This window comes from Rhea pennata, chromosome 16 (genome assembly GCF_028389875.1).
Source record: "Rhea pennata isolate bPtePen1 chromosome 16, bPtePen1.pri, whole genome shotgun sequence".
Classification (NCBI taxonomy): Eukaryota; Metazoa; Chordata; class Aves; order Rheiformes; family Rheidae; genus Rhea; species Rhea pennata.
This window is the reverse complement of record NC_084678.1, coordinates 3,272,180-3,291,124: the sequence shown is the minus strand read 5'-3', so window position 1 is coordinate 3,291,124 and position 18,945 is coordinate 3,272,180. Positions and strand designations below refer to the sequence as shown.

Here is an 18,945-nt window from a genome sequence, read left to right as displayed (position 1 = left end):
TCTGAAATACTGCTATGGTCAGCAGTCAATTGCTTTCTGTAAATTCACCACAGCATGAGTTTTGTGACTCGCTGCAGTTGCTGTGATACCACAGCTCTTCAGAGACCTTCCACCCTGAATGCCATCCAGCCCCTTTCACCACTGCTTGGACTAACCACTTCCAAGCACTGAGCATACAATGCATCAGCCAACATGCATCTCTCATCTGCTACTAGGGACATCAACACAGACAAATGAGATGAGAACTGAACATTCCTACAAGACTCAACTTGAATTTATATTTATTTATATATATATATATATTTATATATACACATTTGTATAGATTAAACTGGTTGGAATTTTTATCATATACATTTTGGGAGTACAACACATGAAAAATAGGAAAGGGAACATAGCAAGTATAAATCAGTACATCCTTGAGTGAACTCTTTGCCATATTGAGAGGAAAAGATTGCATGCAATGGAGGAGACAGAAAGGGGGGGAAGTCAATTTTATTAACAAGAGAAAAAAAAAACAATCTAGGCACAACTGTCAACAGAGGAGCAGCACTATATAAGGCAAACATGTATAAATTAAGAGTAAATTCCACTCTCACATCTACTATGCTTTAAAGTGCAACAAAGCCTGTCTTACTTACCTATAGAATACAAGAAAGAACACCCCATCTCCCCCTTCCAATCCATCCCTCAAAAAAAAAAAAAAAAGAATAAAATAAAATAAATCTAAAGGATATACATTATCCACAGTCCTATAAAGACGCCTACATCTAACTCAGTAGCACCAAGAATTTGATACACATGTAATTAAAATCAATTAGAACTCAGGAGCAATGGTAATATTTGTTTGCTGTTTTTGCAGACTTCCTGCCTTTTGTTAGTGTCCTGGAGGAGGAGGCAGCTCTCCCTGCACTGAAAGCCAAGGCGACACTGCCCTCTCCTCTCCTCATCACCAGTCAAACTGTTTTGGCAGTAGGCTAGAAATACGCACACATACACACACAACACATGGAGAGCAGCTAAGGTTACACTGAGGGAACAGGATGGGAAGCTGAGGCCTGGTGTGCACGCATGGGTGTGTGTACGTATATGTGCACATCTGCGAGGCTGAGAAAGAAACGAGACTAATCTACACAGAGATGCAAAGGGTTGTGCAAGTCCAACGCACATCACAAGCCTTTTTTGGTGACCGGGTAATGATGAAGGGAGCCAGCACAGCCCTCCTCTTGTAAGCCTCTGGCTGCATCATCTTCCAAGGCTGGGGGCCTGTGCACCACAGTTTGTTCGTCTCTGCATGCCATCTCTCACAAGGGCTCAGTAGCCAAATGTTTCCTGTGAGGCATAGACCATGTAGAGGAAGCCATCCTCGTCCTTCTCTTGCTCATAGATCTCCGAGATGGGGGTAGACACACTCACCATGCTGTGTTGGTTCACCAGCAGGAAGAAAGCCTGGGTAGGATTCAGCTGCAAGCGACGCCTGTGGGGACAAGAGCAGAAAGGCCTGAGTTGGGTGCTGTGACAGCAAGTCTTGTCTACCCTCCCCTCCTTCAAAGCCATTCATGCAGAGCCAGGCCTGCACAGCCAGGACCTTCTCCCACGTGGTCAAGACATGGTGCTTAGCAGCCATGCAAAGCTGGTCTGGGCTCCAATGGCTCCTGAGTTGGGGCTCTATAAAGTATCTTTCACCCAGTGCTGCTACCCAGAGCAGAGGGGCCTCTCCCATCTCAGCTGCAGGATACAGGAAGAAGATTGGAGTACTTTTCATCAGCTCATGCAGTAGCCAAATGAGGCAGAGGCCGCCGTCTTTCGTGGGATGCTACAATGCTGGGCACACACACTACTCATCTGTGCCCCACCAAAAGGATGCTGTGGATGTCCTATCCTCAATACCCACCCTCAGTAGCTGCCTCTACCTCAACCTCAGCACCACTCTTGCTGTGTTCAGAATCTGTGGGTGAGGGTGGCTTCAGAGCATGTCAGTCCTGGCTGTCCCACTCACCGGATTATTTTGACCAATTCACTCATGTTGACATGGTCTGGGACAAGAAACTTGGTTTTGTCCAGCACTGGCAGCTGCTTCTCACCTTTGTAGCGTTCAATGATGACCTAGGCAGAAAGACATGGGTAGAGTCAGCCACAGTGTGCAGTGGGCCAAGCACTGACCTCGAGGACACACAAGAAACGGAGTAACACAAGTGAAAAAGCTGAGGTAAGGCTCCCACCAGCTTCCTTCTGGCAGAGAAACAGAAAAGGAAGTCGAGCAGAGCAGGGCCCCTCAGCTTTGTTGTGAATAGCTCTTCAGCAGAGACATCCCTTTGCTGAACAAGACGATGGAGAGCCTGCCAGACGAGCGAACTAAAGCGTCCACTGCACTGCCTGGCTGAGGAACAGCAGGTACTAGTGAATTGATTTAGTTCCCTCCCCTGACAGGCATGAGACTCTTCAGCAGGCTGTAAGGTATGTTTTATCATCACTTTTAGACTCACCAAAAACACACCTGTCACTGGCTTCAGCTAAGGATCAAGCTCCCAGATGCATCATGCAGGGGGTGGAGTCGGGGGAGGAGGAAGCAGCAATTGGCATGACCCAACAAGCCCCAGCTCAGATAGCCTCCACATAGCAAGAGACATTTTTCATGCCTTTTATGCAAGACTCTGGGCTGCTGCAGCTCAGCACTGCTCTGTTGCCTTAGAAAGAGCTGGGAAAACTCAGGATTTTCAGAAATAACTATGAAGTTACTCAAGGCATTCCTTCAGAAAGGGGAAGTTTGAATACAGCCAGTACATTCCTCACATTAACACTCAGACACACCGACTTCAAAATGCATCAAACATCCCAGGCCATTTCCTCAAGCGTGCCACAGATACTGCACAGAGCAAGCTTCCAAGGCTCTTCAGCACAGTGCCAGCAAGAGGACAGCCTAACCCAGCCTCTCCTTCTAGTGGTCTCACTTGGGATGAGCTTACCACATCTACACTCAGAAAAGAAAAACAATGATTTCTGTCCATTTTTTCTGTCTATTACAATTAATAATTTTCTTCTGTTAAGGGTTGCTTGCTGAAAGCTACAACTGCTATTTTAAATGCACTTGAAAATGTACTATTTGTATACTAAGAAGCAAGTTGGTAGGCAGTTAAAATAATTAACAGTATCTACCTATCAAGCTCAATACATTCCCATTGCAGTGACTTTTAAGACTCTCTCATCTCTTCAGTAACTAATTTTTATCCCCAGAAAGATACCTGTATACTGATCAGTTCATTGGCTTCTCCAAGTTGAGACAGACATCATTTTTTGCCATAAGGCAAGAAGGTCCCATAAATCATTTTCACAGCTCTTTTCCAAAAAATAAGGGAGACTGCAGACCCCTTTGGACAGTGTAGATCTCAAGTAGCATGCAGAGATCAAAATTCCAAGAAGGCAGCTCGGTGGCACCAAAGGGAACAGGCAAATCTATGGGCAGCTCAGTTTGCTTTTTCCTTGATCATTTGATGATACATTGCTGCTCATGATAGAGGCTGATGTAACTCCTGCTGTCTGATCACTGATAAAAGCAGTAGCTACTAACTTTGGGTCTCTGCAGAAAGCTACCAGATGCACAGTGGAGGAACACGCAGATCTTTCTTCCTACTGGAAGGCCTCTTCTCCATTCCTTCCACACTCCTGTTGTCTCTCTCTCTCTGCAGCAGAGGGAAGCTGTCCTGAAGGCTCCCCTGGCCTGCAGAGTGATTGCCCGCCTGCATGGCAAGGACACAACAAGGAGAAGAGCCCTTAGCTTCCATAAAATGCAAATAATCCACAAGAAATCTGACTGTTGGCGAGGCTCCACCTCCATAACAGCAGGCCTCTAGCCTACATACCTGCAACTCAACCCAGACAGCTGCTGGGGAGTGGTGTGATGCTGAGGACCTAGGTTCTCCTTAGATCTACCTGCTACTCAGCTCTCTCCTTTGCTGGCTCTCAGCCTCTGCTGTAGCTGTATAAGGGAAGCCAAATGAAAGCAGAGGTAAAAGAGAGCAAAACTGGAGCAAGAAAGAGACACCAATTCCCAGCACGCAGGGAACCAGCTGCCACCCTGCATGATAGGGAGAGATGACAGGGACTACAGCTTTTACACTAATCCACTGAGCACACTAGTAACTGGAAGACTCATTTCTTCCCCAGAGAGAGGCATCTTCAAAGGTACTACCCTGGAGCAGGGTGAAACTCAGCTAGTAGAAGGACATAGCTTCAATGCTGACCTTACCAGAACAAGAAGCCTTACCAGACAAAAGCCAGCAGAGAGCCAGGGGGAACTGCAGGACATTGTGCTTAAGCCAAGCAGCACTAGCTCTCCCCAAGAGGCAGCATTGAGAGGTCACTTGGCTTATTATATAGTTTTGTCACAGTTTCCACATGCAAGAGCTCCCTTCACCGGGACAGTGAGACACTTCAAGAGCACAGAGTCTACAGAACAGCTGCTCAGCATCACCCAGTAGTGCAGCCCCAGCTGAACTCCAGCTCCAGAGCCTAGATAGAGACAAAGCTCAACCAAGACTCTTCCTCATGCCCTGACTGTTTTTACCTAAATAAAACTCTAAACTAGAGCTAGCCAACATGTAGAGAGAGTGCAGGGAAGGACCATGTGTGTAGTGGAAAGGGGCAGCTATGGGGAACACAGAAGATACAGATACTGCCATGTGGGCAAAAGTCCCAGGCTCAGTCTTCAAAGCCAATCAAACACTTTTGTCAGGATGCTGCAAGATCATCAGTGAGCTAGGAGCATTCAACGAGTGCTCAGATGGCCTACCAGGATGAGCTGACCCTACATCACAGACAATTCCCAGACAACAGAGGTGTAAAGGTGTCTTGGGGGAAGTTGTTCACCTAGACACCCTCTGAAGGGCCCATCCAGGACAAAGTAAGCCCAATGAGCAAGACAAGCACTATATGGGGGCCCACAAAGGTACTCACACATTGGCCTCCTCTCTTAGTACTAAGAAGAGTGCCAGAGCAGAACACCAGGAAAAGCCATGTTTTGCCGCTCTTTCAGCCTGTCTGCATGCACATTTGCACAGCCCCTTCCTCAGTCTCCTTTCAAAGCACCTTCACGGAAACAGTAGAGAAATACCAGGCACAAAGCCCAGCCAAACCAAGCACTCTGCAAGCCCTCTGTCAAAGCAAAGGGGAACTTAAAGCAAAGGTTCAGAGCAGCAACCAGAGATGATGAACATAGATGACACAGTGTACTGGGATTCAAGCACTATTATTGAGTGTGCTGCATGGGACTAGTCCCGCTCTGCTGAGCTGACAATGCAAGGACACCATACTGACAATGCAGGGAGAAGGAAGAGGAAGAAAAAGAACTCTTTGAGAGAAGATGGTGTGTTAAAATCAAGAGAAGGACAAGGCAAGAATGGACTAGCATGGACCAAGAAGAGTTTGAGACAGTAGGTCTTGAAGGCTAAACAGTGAAGCAGAGACTTTAGACAAATGCAATTTTGAGACAAGGCTGATGTGCAGCCAACACCTACAGACTAGGAACAGGTCCCGCTTCTTGGGACAGATACACTCTGGTATTGCAAATACTAACTTGAGCAAGCCCTGAGGACAATTTTTCCTCTAAGCTCTCCATCCTCCCAAATATTCATATAGAAACAGCATACTCACAACCAAGGGCAGAGGGAGGGAGACAGCACATTAAGCCTGAGATGGGCTGTAAGAATTGGAGGCAGTTCATGGAGTCTCACATACAAAGAGCAACAGCGGGTGCAGGGCCAGCACAGAACTGGTGTCACTGTTTGGCTGTGGTAAGAATTAGCCTAAGAATGTCTTTGTTTTCAATACAGTGAAGATCCTCTCATGCATCCTTCTCTGGACAGATGCAGAGAAATCCTCACCAGGTTATTCAGTAAACGTTAGCTAGCTACTGCAACAAAAAACTGGCCATTTCAGAATACTCTCCTGCTGTACTAGCTTGGAAGAAGACCTGACACCAAATCAGTTCCCTCTCCTGAGGACAGGCATCAAGCTTAAGAGAAAGACAGTATTTTGCACTGGCAAGAATGAGGTCTACAACTGAGCAGCTGGCATGCACAAGGCATTGGAGGCTTACAGAGAGGTTCCTGCACTGAGCCTGGGGATCAAAGTTTTGTAATCTCAGTGGCTGTTGGTGAAGGCTACTCAGTAGCATAGAGTGGTTGAGAGAATGAAGTCAAATACAGAAGAGCAAGAACTGGCACTTACGGGGATTTTGTTTGGATGCTGCTCTCGAATCTGCTGTACTTCTTTACAACGATCCGCTGGAAGAAAAAAAATGAAGAAAAAAGTTAGAAACATCAGGCTGTGCTAGTTCATAGAATTGTTAAGGTTGGAAGGGACCTCTGGAGATCATCTAGTCCAACCTCCCTGCTCAAGCAGGGGCGCCTAGTACATGTTAGACAGGGTTGCATCCAGGCAGGCTTTGAATACCTCCAGAGAAGGAGACTCCACAACCTCTCTGGGCAACCTGTTCCAGTGCTAGTTCAGATCAAAAAAAAGTAACTACCCTACCAGCCCCACACAGACAAAATGGACATTGGAAAAGAAATGTAAATTCTGTTCATTGGGACATCTTCGCACATTTTGCAGCAGTAAGGCTTTCAGTCAAATCTCAGGTTGGTCACCAACTCTTCATGGCTTCCTACTACCCCAATCATCCCCCAAGACAGGAAAGCATTTACCCTGCCTGGTAAAACAGGGCAACACACACAAAGCAAAGTGACTTAAATAAGACCCGAGAGATTACAAAGTTCTGTTCCTAAATCTATGCTAAGCAAATGCAGCTTGTAATCATCAGTGCTGGACAGCAATGTAGCTTTAGGGTTTTGACTCTGGAAATTTAGGCTCATTAAGTCTTCTGGCTGTTTCCCCAGAGGAGATAATGCCACAAGTGAGACAGGGTTTTAGCCACTTTTCCCTGTTGTATATGTCCAGGCACTCTCTGGCACAGTGCCTCAATCCTAAAGAGATAGACCTTGCCAAGAAGGACCTCCCTTGCTGTCATACATCTGTAGCTACAACAGGTATTGGCTTGAGAGAATGTATTTCTAAATCTATTGTAGAAACAGGAAAAAAAATAAGCAAAGGGTGCAGGGGAGGGTGGTAGGAGGTGACCACCACACCAAAAATTCTTTTCTATAGTCATTCTCATACTTGTAACCCATTTTCCTCCTGAGTTCATATTTACTGACACACACAACAGGCAGTATGTAAAAGCTTGTGTGCTCTTTGAGCTCCCAGGAGAATTTCAATTGCTTTATCACAGTGCCCTCCAGTCCCTGTGTGTTTTTCAAAACAGCAGAAAGGCAGGGGAAGAGGAAGTACTGGAGGTGGCTGGGCTGGGCTCCCTGCGCATATGCTTTTCCTGGGACACTGGCTCACTACACACCTGAACTTCCTCTTGCATTCCTGTTGGTCTAGGAAGGGCTACACTGGGGATGCACAAGGGAAGTAGTTATGCAGATCACGCTCTGGTGAGCGGCATTGACAGTCACTACCCCACATTGACTCATCTTCCAATAGCACTTTGTCGCCTGATGTGCCAGTAAACACAGCAATTATCATTGCTAGTGACAGGTCACAGGCCTTATGCTAATGCTGCCTTATGTTAACTTTGCAAGGCCTCAGAACTAGGGTCTATTAGATTTGTTATCAGCCTGACAACACTGCGAGAACTTTGTGAGTGAACAAGAGCACGGCACCAGGTGTCTCTTGTCGCGCATGGTGTTTAAGCATAGAATAACCACCAAGGCCTTGAAAACAAGGGCACTACAAAACAAAGCCTCCAGAGCTATAAACAGTTCAGTGATGCTCAGTTACTGGTCACTGCCAAATACAACCTTGAAAGTGAGGAAAAACTGGTTTAAGCCTAAAAGCAAAGGAAAAGAAGCAGCAGCATATAAGCAAGAACATAGCTGAACAGCAGGATAAGGTACCAGCTACATGTCAGAGCTTCAGGAACCCACCTCTAAAATAGCTGTCTTTTATCACCCAATAGGCTCAGGTTGCATGTACCTTAGACTAAGACAGGTCAGGCTGCTGCTATGGCATGTTTCTTCCAGGTCTTGCTGACTACTGGCTCAGAAGGAAACCATGGCACGAGCCAGCAGCTCTGAAGCCCTCCCTAGTCTCGTTTGATGCACTATAGTTGCAGCTCTCTTGTCCCACCTGCCTATTTGCAGCATCTTTAAGAACTGCCAGACACCCAGACCTAGCCTTTCTGATCAGCTAGGCGAGGGCCTTGGGAGCCTTCCTGCTGGACACAGCTGATTAGCAGGTTATCATGGTGCAATGACTATGCATGCTGCTTTGCTCCAGGAGTTGGATTCCTTCAATAGGCAAGTATCATTGCTATGGCAAACACCTAAAGCACTTCACTTCCTCCTCTGCCCAGGAGATGCCCATTTCAGAATCTCCATTCAGGAGAGCAGCTCAGGGCAACCTACCTAAGCTGCTCAGGCACCTGAAGATGCAGACAGGAATCTCCAGGACATCTAAAGCTCTGCTAAGGAACACATTCAGTCCCATCCTAGTCTTGATGAGCCAACTGCTTCCACAACTATCTCCTGCCCAAGCAGGGTTGTGAATCAGGAGAGGCAACCCTGCTCTCAGACATGTTGAAGATGAGTTCACATCAAACACCATACAGCCATCATTTCCATTTGCACAACAGCTCAGGAGCTAGAGCTCTCACGCAAGAAAGTTGATAGTTACCCATACCCTCCTCAGCCTGTGGTGGGAGGTACATGCTGATCCTGTATCTCAGCAAAGTGTCCTCGACACCAGGCAGTAAGGAATGGCTATAAATATAATCTTTAACCTAATTTAGATAGAGTTTATTTAGATTGGATTAAATCACAGGAACAACAAGGAAGTGTAACAAGAATGGACAGCGCAGGGACTAGGAGGGCACAGCCTCACAATGCCATTAGAGGCACTTCAGAGAGACCCCAACTGGAAATGCAAGCCTAGCACCCAGGTTCATGCCAGCTACAGCACTGCAGACAGGTTTCCTCCCCTCTTTTACTAGCAGTGACTGCACACTTGCATTTCATACTACAAGTCAGATTTTACAAGCCTCATTCTTCCCCTGCAGCTCTCGCAAAACTGTAGCTGTGCTCCCTGGGAAAACACTTCCTCTTTGCTGCAGCACCCAGCTATCGTTTATCCTTGGCCTACAAGTAAAGTGAACCAGAACTGTTTACACAACCCAGTCTGCATCTACACTTTTTTGCTGGCCCTTCCTCACAAGCAAAACAGCACTCCTGATTTCAGCAGCTCAGGGACTCCAAACAGGAGGGAACTGAGGGGCTACAGTCAGCACTGAGGGGAGCTGGAGGCAGGTGGCACAACTATACGCTGCTCTGCCGACTGCAACCACTATTTTGAAAGAGTGGAGATTAAACTGCACACACTCACTAGAGGGTAAAAAGCACCATCTCTGCTTACATGTGAGATCACCAGACATCCATCACTAAGACAGCTGGGGATCACTGCAGTGCTAGGATGTAGGAGCTCAAGATGGCAAGAAGAAAAACACATATTTCATTAGCTCTGCCTGGCGAAATTTCACTGCTAAGGCCTCTTGAAAAAGACAAATATTTTTGTAGCATTGCATAAGCCAGGAAAATTGCCTGTTTGTCCTCCAACAGCTGTTTCAACTGTTAAGCATCAACAGCAAAGCTTCCAAATTGCACAGAACATAGGAATCTCTCTGCTGCTTTCTTGTCTGAAATTGTTCTGAAGTTGTTCTCCCAAGATGTGGGCCTATAACATACCTCAGAGCAAGAAAGGATGAGCACTTTATGCAAGTTCAAGAGAACAATAGCAAATTTTAAGGCAGACTTTCACAGCATAAAGCTTTTGTGTTGAAAGTACCCAGGAACCTTGGCTACAGGACACAGATCTCTACAGTGCTGGGTGCTGTACAGATACAGAATGAAAGGGGAGCCCTGGCTAAAACGAGTTTAATCTGACAGAAGGTACAGATGGTAGAACATAAGGAAAACACACGGCAAATTCTTTGACAGTGCAGCTGCATAAGGGACAGTTCTTTCAGGGAACAGACAAACACTTGTCAGGCACTGGTATTGCCCTGGTGCAATGGATGGGTTAGATGACCAGCCCTGTTGTCTATGATCAACAGCTAGGCCACAACTTCCATCAAGGTAAACCACCACCTAAACAGGTTATCAACATGCTGCAAGATCAACAGCTCCAGAACTGAGCAAAAGCTGCATGTGGTGAGCAAAGAAGAAAGTAGCAATTCAGCCAGAGTTTCTGCCTCTCCCTGTTGCCCCATACCTTGGAGGCTTCAAATGCTGCTGCCCTTATCATGAAGGAACCATGAGGACAGCCTTGGTGCTTGCAGCAGGCTACCAGTCCTGTGGCTTTCATTCCCATCCACAACACACTCTTACAAAAAGCTTGGCAGGGCAGGGGGGCAGTGGGTGCTGCCTCAGGTCTGAAGCAGACGCAAAAGATCAACATATTTCTTCAAGAAGTTGTTGTGGTCAGTCTCAGGGAGGAGTACTGAAGCACGACCCTCCTTCTAAAAGATTTTTAGCAAAGAGGGGAAGAATTACTTTTAAAGCAGGGTATGTCTGGGATGAGCCCTCTGCTGGCAAATGCTGAAGCCAAGGGCAAGTCATGCAGGTCACTGCAGATGAACGTTAATAAATATTTATGTAGTATCACACCACCCTGACTAAGGCCAGACACCTCTTAACTACCAGGAAACACACCCTTGTTTATGTACCATGGATCATACCACAGCTGACCTGACCTGTCCTTGCCCAATGCTGGAGAGCTTGTTCTCAGGCCAGTGACTCTGCAGAAGGAGCAAGAGACTCTCACACTCAAGAAAAGAGGACAGAGCTTGCCAGGAAAGCCCTGCCCTGTGAAAGCAGCCCTCACTACTGAGAAAAGGCTGCTGCCTCAGTCTACGTAGGACAGCAACGTTACAGGCACATTGTTAGCAATTCTGACTATTGCTCCTGTGTTACTTCTTTTGTTCTCAAACTCTAGCACCAGGAGGCCTCCAAACAGCTAAGGTGCCAAACAAAAGAACTCAGGACACAAAGTATGCTGTTTTAAACCTGCTGTCTGACGGACAGCATGTCTGTAACGTGGCATGGGTGGAGTCTGATACTTTGCTGTCACAGGATGGTTTTACCAGTATGAACTTGGAACAACCGACGATCTGTCTGTGTGAATTTTACTGTCACAGTTTTATCACAAGACCTGTAATGGCTGGAAGGATTTCTGAATGCCCAGTTCCTGGAGTCATGTGATTGCAGAGGGATCTCAGCAATCACATTCACTTCTATGAGCTCTCAATCCTCATGGCTTCAGAGTAGAGCTTGGAAGTGTATTTAAAAAGGGAAGCAGAAACCATCTCAGATTTTCTTAGCAGTTTCATAATTTAACAGAGCATGACTTTGGAGCCCAGCTCCAGGAATGAGCATTTGTAACTGGCAAATCCATGATTGGGGTTCAGCTCATGACAAAGCAGAGCCACACAAGAACTGTGAAATCTAAATTCATGTCCAGACACTCGTTGTCTGGTTGGACAGTACTCTGTCACCCCGACACAGAACACATAGGATGCTCACCAGACCTCCATCATTCAAACAGCTTAAAATACAGGTTTCCAACCCACCACACCAGCCCAGGGATATCCAGAATTCACAGACACAAGTACTGTATATTCCAGTATGCACATTAAAACAAGGAGACTCAGGAAAATAGTTTGGGGCCCTTCAGCTCTTTTAATATGAAGGCACACGCTCACAAAGGCTCTGTCCAACACCTGCTGGAAGGTGGGAGGAAGCACAGGGCTCTCCTTCACACATGTGCCCAGACTCTTTAACACGATCCTGCGGCTGAGGACCAGAGCAAGATGCTCTCGTGCGTCCTCACAGAGTCAACCTACAAGACATTACCACAGAGTCAGAAGAGCAGCAGTGGACTGCTGGTGAGCAGTGCTAGCTAAGAGAAGGGACTCTGCTAAATTGAAAGGGACTGTAAATATTAGCCCACATGTTAAGGACAGGTGTGATGTAATCAGACAAGCAAAGAAATCACCAACTTGTTAAATCAAACCAGATGTTTTTTCTTAACAAAATACCAAGTTAAAGTAAACGTTGTTTCCTCTGACCAAGTTCTAGGACACTCTTGCTACAAAAGACATCAAAAAGCCAATGAGAACGGCAAGCAACAGCTCTGCTTCCAGTGAACATGCACCATGTGAAAGGCACAAGAAATAGAGAATGAGAAAGTGGCATGTTGAGAGCTCCTCTCCTGCATCCGTTGGCAAGTGTGCGGTATCTTCCCCACCACACTTGAATTCTGTACTTACATTAGTAACTACAGAGCATTTACATTAGTGATCTAGATGAAGAACTAGACAGGTTTTGTTTGTTTGTTTGGTTGGTTTTTTTGCTTAGCATTTAATCACAGTTTCATTAGCCTTGGAGAAAGAACATCAAGTTCCCTTTTTACAAGTCTGTCTTCTGGAAGGGCTACTCTCTCCTTCTGTTTGACCTTTTCCTCACTCCTTTGATCTTAGCAACCTTCAGCACGGTAGCCCTTCAAGACAGCAGAAACACTCTCAGATTTCTCAGCACTACTCAGGCTACTTCAAATTGCTCAAAGAATCAGCATTCCTGATAGAACTATAATTTACTGCAGAAGAACATACATGTGTATGTACAAAGACATACTTTGCACAGGTCAGGTCATTGCAGTCATTGCTATTTGTATGCAAACATGCCTGCACATGCACAGATTTGCAGGGCCTCTTTGGGAAGATACGCCAAATACAAGAGAATTAATTTCATTCTTCCATTTTCTCTCACAGTCTGTTTCCAAACAATCTCCTGAAGACTAACAGCACCAAACAATTCCCTGGCCACACAGTCAACGGCATTTACACACAGGCAGAGCATTGCACAAAGAGGGTGCCACAGAGGGAGATCTCCTGAATGACTCCCCTGCCAGAGATCCCCACTGTGGTTAACAGTGGAAGGAATAAAGCCAACGGAAATAACTTAACCATAGCTCACAGCTAATCAATATTAGAGGCAGGAAGAGCTACCAGTGGTATAGCTCCTAAATTCATAGCGCTCTCCTCCTTTCTTGTTCAAAAGGATAATACCTTCTTTGCTACAAAAACTTGAGTAATTATAAAAAGACATATGGGCTTTATTAATCCTGGCAGCCAATAAGAAGTTGTTGTTATCAGCTAAATCAGTACTTGTGGTCTACACATTTATCTGGTATTTTAGACATTTGTTTAGTTCCTCTTGTACCAGTATTTTACTGAACAGTGTTAGTCAACCTAATATTAAACCATGTCACAGAGTGTCCTTGGTAATTAATACAACTAGATATAGACACATCAGATTGCAACAGCAAGCCTCATTTCAAGGAATTCCAATTCTTAAAGCACTGGTGTGGGAATATTCAGTTCAGAGAGGTTAAACTTCTATGTTTATCATCTAGTCAGGGGCTGCCACTGACTAACAGAGGATACTCAGGTATGTGCATTACTGCGATGTGTCTCCGTTTCAGCAGGATACTGGGGCACAAGGCCAACTTACTTCCAGATCTGACGTTAGCAAGCTGGTCAGTGACGTTTAAGGTCCATGTCCGTAAACACACTGGCTATGCACTATGTTGCAAACATACGCTTTTGACGCTTTTGGCTGCCTCTCAACAGTAAATCAGCCAGTCCAAACACATAACTTCAAGAATAGCGGGAGGTGCAATCAGTACCCAAAGCCTTGAGGGACTTACACGTTCTACAGGAAGGGCACTGGCATGGTCCAGCAGCCACACATTCTCACTACAGTCAGTACCCCCTGTTCCTCCAACAGAGACAATAATTTTGTTCTGGAAATTGTTGTGGACTCCTACAATGGATCTGACCACACAGTCAGGTTTAGCACATGAAAGCAGAGGGTTACTGCCAGGCTTTTCCTTCACGCATCCAGATCAAAGAAGTTCTGCTGCAGACGCACCAAGGACAGGAGCAGCTTTGGGAGCCTCACCATTTCATTGTTAACGGCACTTCAGACCACATGAGAAGCCAGCGCTCCCTGCCCTCAATGCGCTTGAACCCTCAGAATTTCCCAACCAATTCCTTTTCCAATTCCTCAAGAGCTATGAATACAAATCAAGAAAGCTTACTCAGCATAAACCCAAGCAAAGGAACAAGAAGAAGAAATTCACGGAAAAAGAAAAACCCGCCTCAAAAATACAAAAAGGAGAAAAACGGACATAGAGGAAAGCAGAGTCTTCAGCAATGGGTGGCAGACAAGGCCAAAAAAGCCATTTGCCATGCCACCGGAGCCTGGCAGCTTCTGTAAACAGTCACGCTCCTGCCTCCGCCTTTCTCTGTTTTTTTGGAACTGTTCCACTTCTGTAGTTCTGAAGCCTTAAAAATTAAGCCATTCTGAGCACACAGTGTAGTTGGAAGTATTTTCCATTAGCCCTCTCCAACTGCATTGTAAACAATCACTTCCTGCTCCTGTTGTGTAATGATTTGAAGACGAAAACAAGATGTATTTACTTTCTCCAGCTGAGCAGTTCCAACCCTGACCCAAAGCAACAGCAAGGGCTTCCAGGCCACCTCCTCCTCCTCCTCCTGCCCTCCTCGGGAGGATTCTGCAAACTGGTCAGCTGAGAGAGCAAAAGGGCAGAGGAAAGTACACAGAAACAAGGAGCACCTGCAGTTGCCAGCACCAAACTCCCTCACCCCACACCCCATCCCTCCCAGGCTATTTTAATCTTGCTTGCTTTCAACCACTCTGAGCCTTCTTGGATTTTGTTTTCCTTTTGGCCTGTAGAAAAGCTGAGCAATTTGCAAAAGGAAACCAAACTCTGGCCATAAGCAGCTGGCTCTTACTAGTTTAACAGTAAGTAGCTTCTAAGGGTTTAATTTAGAACTTTATTGGCTTTTAACACACAGCTTAAGAGAATACGAGATACAGCAGGGACCCAAGCAAGTAGCCCAGGGTACCCAGAGTTCATTTTATTCTTGTTCATGCATGTTTGCTTTTATTGGTTGCTGCAGCATGAGAAGGCTCGGTAAGTGTTTAAGGCCAGAAGGGTTGTGATAACAAATTGCTAAATATTTACAGTTTCCAAAAGAGCAGCAAGGGGTTGGATCCACAGTTCAGTAAGAAAAAACTCCAATTTTAAAATTCACCTAAGAAACACCTTCACCTTTGTTTGGACGGTATCTGATGGAAAAGGTGGCCCTGTTTGGCCTGAAAACACTGACTTCAGCGTTATACAGACAGTAAAGCTCAGCTTATAGCCCCCTGCCTCAGGACTGAATCCGACAGAAGCACGCACGTTTCCCAAAGCCAGCTGGAAAAGGTCAAGGGAAACAGAAGTCTATGTTAATCTGATTTCACTATCGAGCCTAGCAATCAAATGTGGCAGCATTTATGGAAAACTCACATGACAAAAAGGTTTCTCACCATGTACATTTCAGAGTAATGAGTACGGTCTCAGCCTTAAATCAGCATGAAAAGCACAAACATACAGGATCTAGGGCAAACATACAGCAAGAACATTTAGCTTTTGACTACTCTTCTTGCTCTGCAGACTTCCGAGCCCTTTCTAAGAGGGTAGCTGGTCACCCCACTTCTTCTAATGGGGACACAACAAGGTTGCACAGAGGCCAACGGCACAGCCCAGTACAGAATACAATTTTTTTCCCCTCGGTCACAGCAGTTACCCTTGCAACGACACTCACCCTGGACAAACGTATTATTTCTTGCTTTATCAAGAAATGGGGCTTATTCAGCAAACATCTCCCTGGTCAAGCACGCAGCTGACGTAAGACAAGGAGATAAAACCTCCGCGGCCGCTCAGAGGCACCTGCTCCCCCCAGCCGCCGCGCAGAGCGGCGCCCGCCCCCCTCACAGAGCCCAGGGCGCCTCTTCCTGCCGCGCCCGGGGCTCAGGGCGAGCGCAGCAGCGCTTCTCCCCGCGGGCTCCTTCCTCCTCCTCCTCGTCCCCCCGCGCTGACTGCGGGCGGGCGGGCAGAGACACAGCCCACTCGTGTCCCCCCCGGCCGCGCGCTCCGGCTTCCCGTGCGAAAGCAGCGGGAGGGCCCGGGCCAAGGCCCGGCTCAAGCCCCGGTGCGCGGCAGCGCGGAGGGGCGGCGGCGCCGGCGCCGGCAGAACGCGGCCGTCAAAGCCAGCAGCCCCCCGCCCCCGGCCGGCATTACATTACCGCGCGGCCGCGGCGCCGCCGCCACCACGGGCACGGGGCTGTCCGCGGCGGAGGGAGGGCAGGGCGAGGAGAGGCCGCGGCCCCGGCTCACCGAAGGTGCGGCGCTGCTTGAAGGGCCGGTCCGAGGGCATCGCGGCGGCGGCGGTGTCTGGCGCGGCCTGCGCTCGAGCGGGAGCCGCAGCCGGCCCGGTGACGTCACCACAACGCTCCTTAAAGAGGAGGCGCCTGGCGGGCGGCGCCGGGGGGAAGATGGCGGCCGGGCGAGGCGGGGCGGGGCGGGGCGGGGCCGGGGGAAGATGGCGGCCGGGCGGGGCGGGGCGGAGAGAGCTCCCACTCATTGGGGAAGGGTTTTTTTCCTCCCCTCCATCAGCACATCAGTACTACGATGACTCATAAATCTATGAAGGCGATTGATGCTTCGAGGTTGACAGGAAGGCCAGCGGCTCCCTGCCTGCCCCTGCCGCTCCGCACCGCCGGCCTGGCGCGCTCTCCTCCAGCTCGCCTCCAAAGCCGCTTCTGCGCTGCATACTTTAAGGCCCACAGCTACAAATAGCACAGGCTATTTGTAGAACTACTGCAAATAAATCAAAACCGACAGAAATAAAATGACAATGTTGCGCAGAGAACCGTGTTTAATATTTGTTCCAGTTGCGTGCTCCAACAAAAGCAGTATTATCCTGATGCAGTGTTTCAGGAGTCATGGAAGCTCTGGAGCTCTCCAGTGTATTATTTTGTTTATATAAATGAGACATGGCTCAAGAAAACTTTAGTGCTAATACAGCAGAATACTGATACAATAATACCTTTCCTGAAGTATCTTGCACACACTAATACCTCCCTTGCCTGTTCTTCCTGATGTCATTGGTACAACTCCTTAGATCTATTGGACTTCAGATCCCCAAACCCCAGGTTAGGCAGAGCTGGGGATGGATGGAGGATCCAACTGTATCAATCCAGCACCAGAGAGTTGTCTTACCATGACCTAGAATCAGCAATAAAGCTTTACGTACATCAGCATTCCTATGGGGTAAACAGCAATGATAGGCACTTCTGGATGTTTGCAAAACCATGCCAGTGGAAGGAAACCTCCCTGAAGGAATCCTGTAATGCTATTAAAAAAAAAAAAAAAAAAAAAAAAAAAGTGCATTTTTACCAACAGAAACTGTGCTGATGCTCAGGTTCCTATTGACTTATCTGTGTCTGTCAGAGCTCACTGCCCCTGCACCCCAGATCATCCCAGCTGGCACAGTTTTTCTTACACATTACTAACATAAGACCAGTCTATATCAACATAACCATCTATGCCAGCTTTTCATCACCTACAGATGTAGCTAAACATAATAAAACTGTTAAGATCAGATCAAAGATAAAGGTCTTTTATGCTAAGAGGAGGGCTACACAATCAAAACTCAGCCATTTGGGGCAGATGGAGAATTTGCTTGGGAGGGCACTGACACAAACAAGCTGGAGCAGCTTAAATGAGCTGCTCTAAGGCCCATAGAACACGAGTTTCCACAAATCTAGTTTTTCCTCATCTTAAAATGTTATCAGCTCCAGTCCTCTGCCAGAGCCTTATCTCAGAGCAGAGTCAGCAAAAGGGAATATATCCCTGCGTCTCGAGTGCTGCTGTCCACAGCCTAGAGCTATATCTCAAATTGTACTTCATTAGCTTAATATTTTAGGGTTTGCTTTCCATGTTTTAAGAGCAGATGCTCCACCTGCCTTCAAGGAGAGACCCATCAAAATTTACTTGTCAAAGACAGAAAGTCAGGCATAACACAAAGCAGCTTTTAGGCACACAGCCTAGAAGTTATTCAAGCCCTCCTTTGAATCACCTTGTAATGCTTTCTGGCTATATCCATAATCCTTATTTTTCTCTTCTTCCTCAAATTACAGTATTATTTCACCATGTCCTGTCATGCCCATATCAGCAAGCATAGGAAAAGGAGAGACTGAATTCCATTCGATCTTTTTCTTGAAGCTCATTAAGATGACTAATTCTGCATGCGAGGGAGTAACTTTCAGCCATATCTTTACGACTCTCTGATGCTCCTGGTCTATACTGGACATTTTTGTCTCCATAGTAAGTATCTGAATGGAAGTTGTTGTTCTTCAGCCTCACCCCTTTCCCCTTTTTAAAATCTGATTTAACTTGGAAGTAATGTAAATGTAAAAGTGGCACTAGTTAGGCATAAGCACAGCCCTGCCCTAACCAGTCAGATTCCGTTAACTCCTTCAGACTTAGTACTAGCTTCTTCAAGACCCTTATACTCAGGGTCCTGAGTATATTCAACCTTGACTGATTTTTAATAGTCACTGAAAAATAATCAGCATATGGTAGGAACCTAATAAAATTAGTTTAGGTTTGATGATCTCAACATGATGCAGAAAGTATGCACCATCTTAATTCTGCAATAGGGTTATTTATTAGATTATAAGATTAACAAAAATCACCCACCCACTCAACACTGTCCCAAACTCAGATGCAATGCAGAATCATTTGTAGGACAGTTATCCTTAAAGAGGTGTCCAGAATAACAGAGGACACTAAAGGAGTTTTCCAGTGTTCACACAAGAGTAACACTGCCACCTAATAGGGAAAGCCAAAATGCGTATGCAGGTCATCATCTCCAGTGAAACATTTTTCTGCCTGTGAACAACAGAAGATAGAGAAGAT

The 18,945-nt window shown here is 46.6% G+C and overlaps 1 protein-coding gene across 1 annotated transcript; it reads right to left on the bottom strand.

The window, feature by feature from the left end:
• Nucleotides 1-264: 264 nt before the first annotated feature.
• MAP1LC3A (microtubule associated protein 1 light chain 3 alpha) lies at nucleotides 265-16,487 on the bottom strand. Its single transcript, XM_062589087.1, has 4 exons — nucleotides 16,360-16,487; nucleotides 6,226-6,281; nucleotides 2,000-2,106; nucleotides 265-1,477 (listed from the first exon to the last, which is right to left on the bottom strand). The coding sequence occupies exons 1-4, from the start codon at nucleotides 16,397-16,399 to the stop codon at nucleotides 1,315-1,317; spliced, it is 366 nt and encodes a 121-aa protein (XP_062445071.1). The 5' UTR covers nucleotides 16,400-16,487; the 3' UTR covers nucleotides 265-1,314.
• Between the last annotated feature and the right edge of the window lie 2,458 nt (nucleotides 16,488-18,945).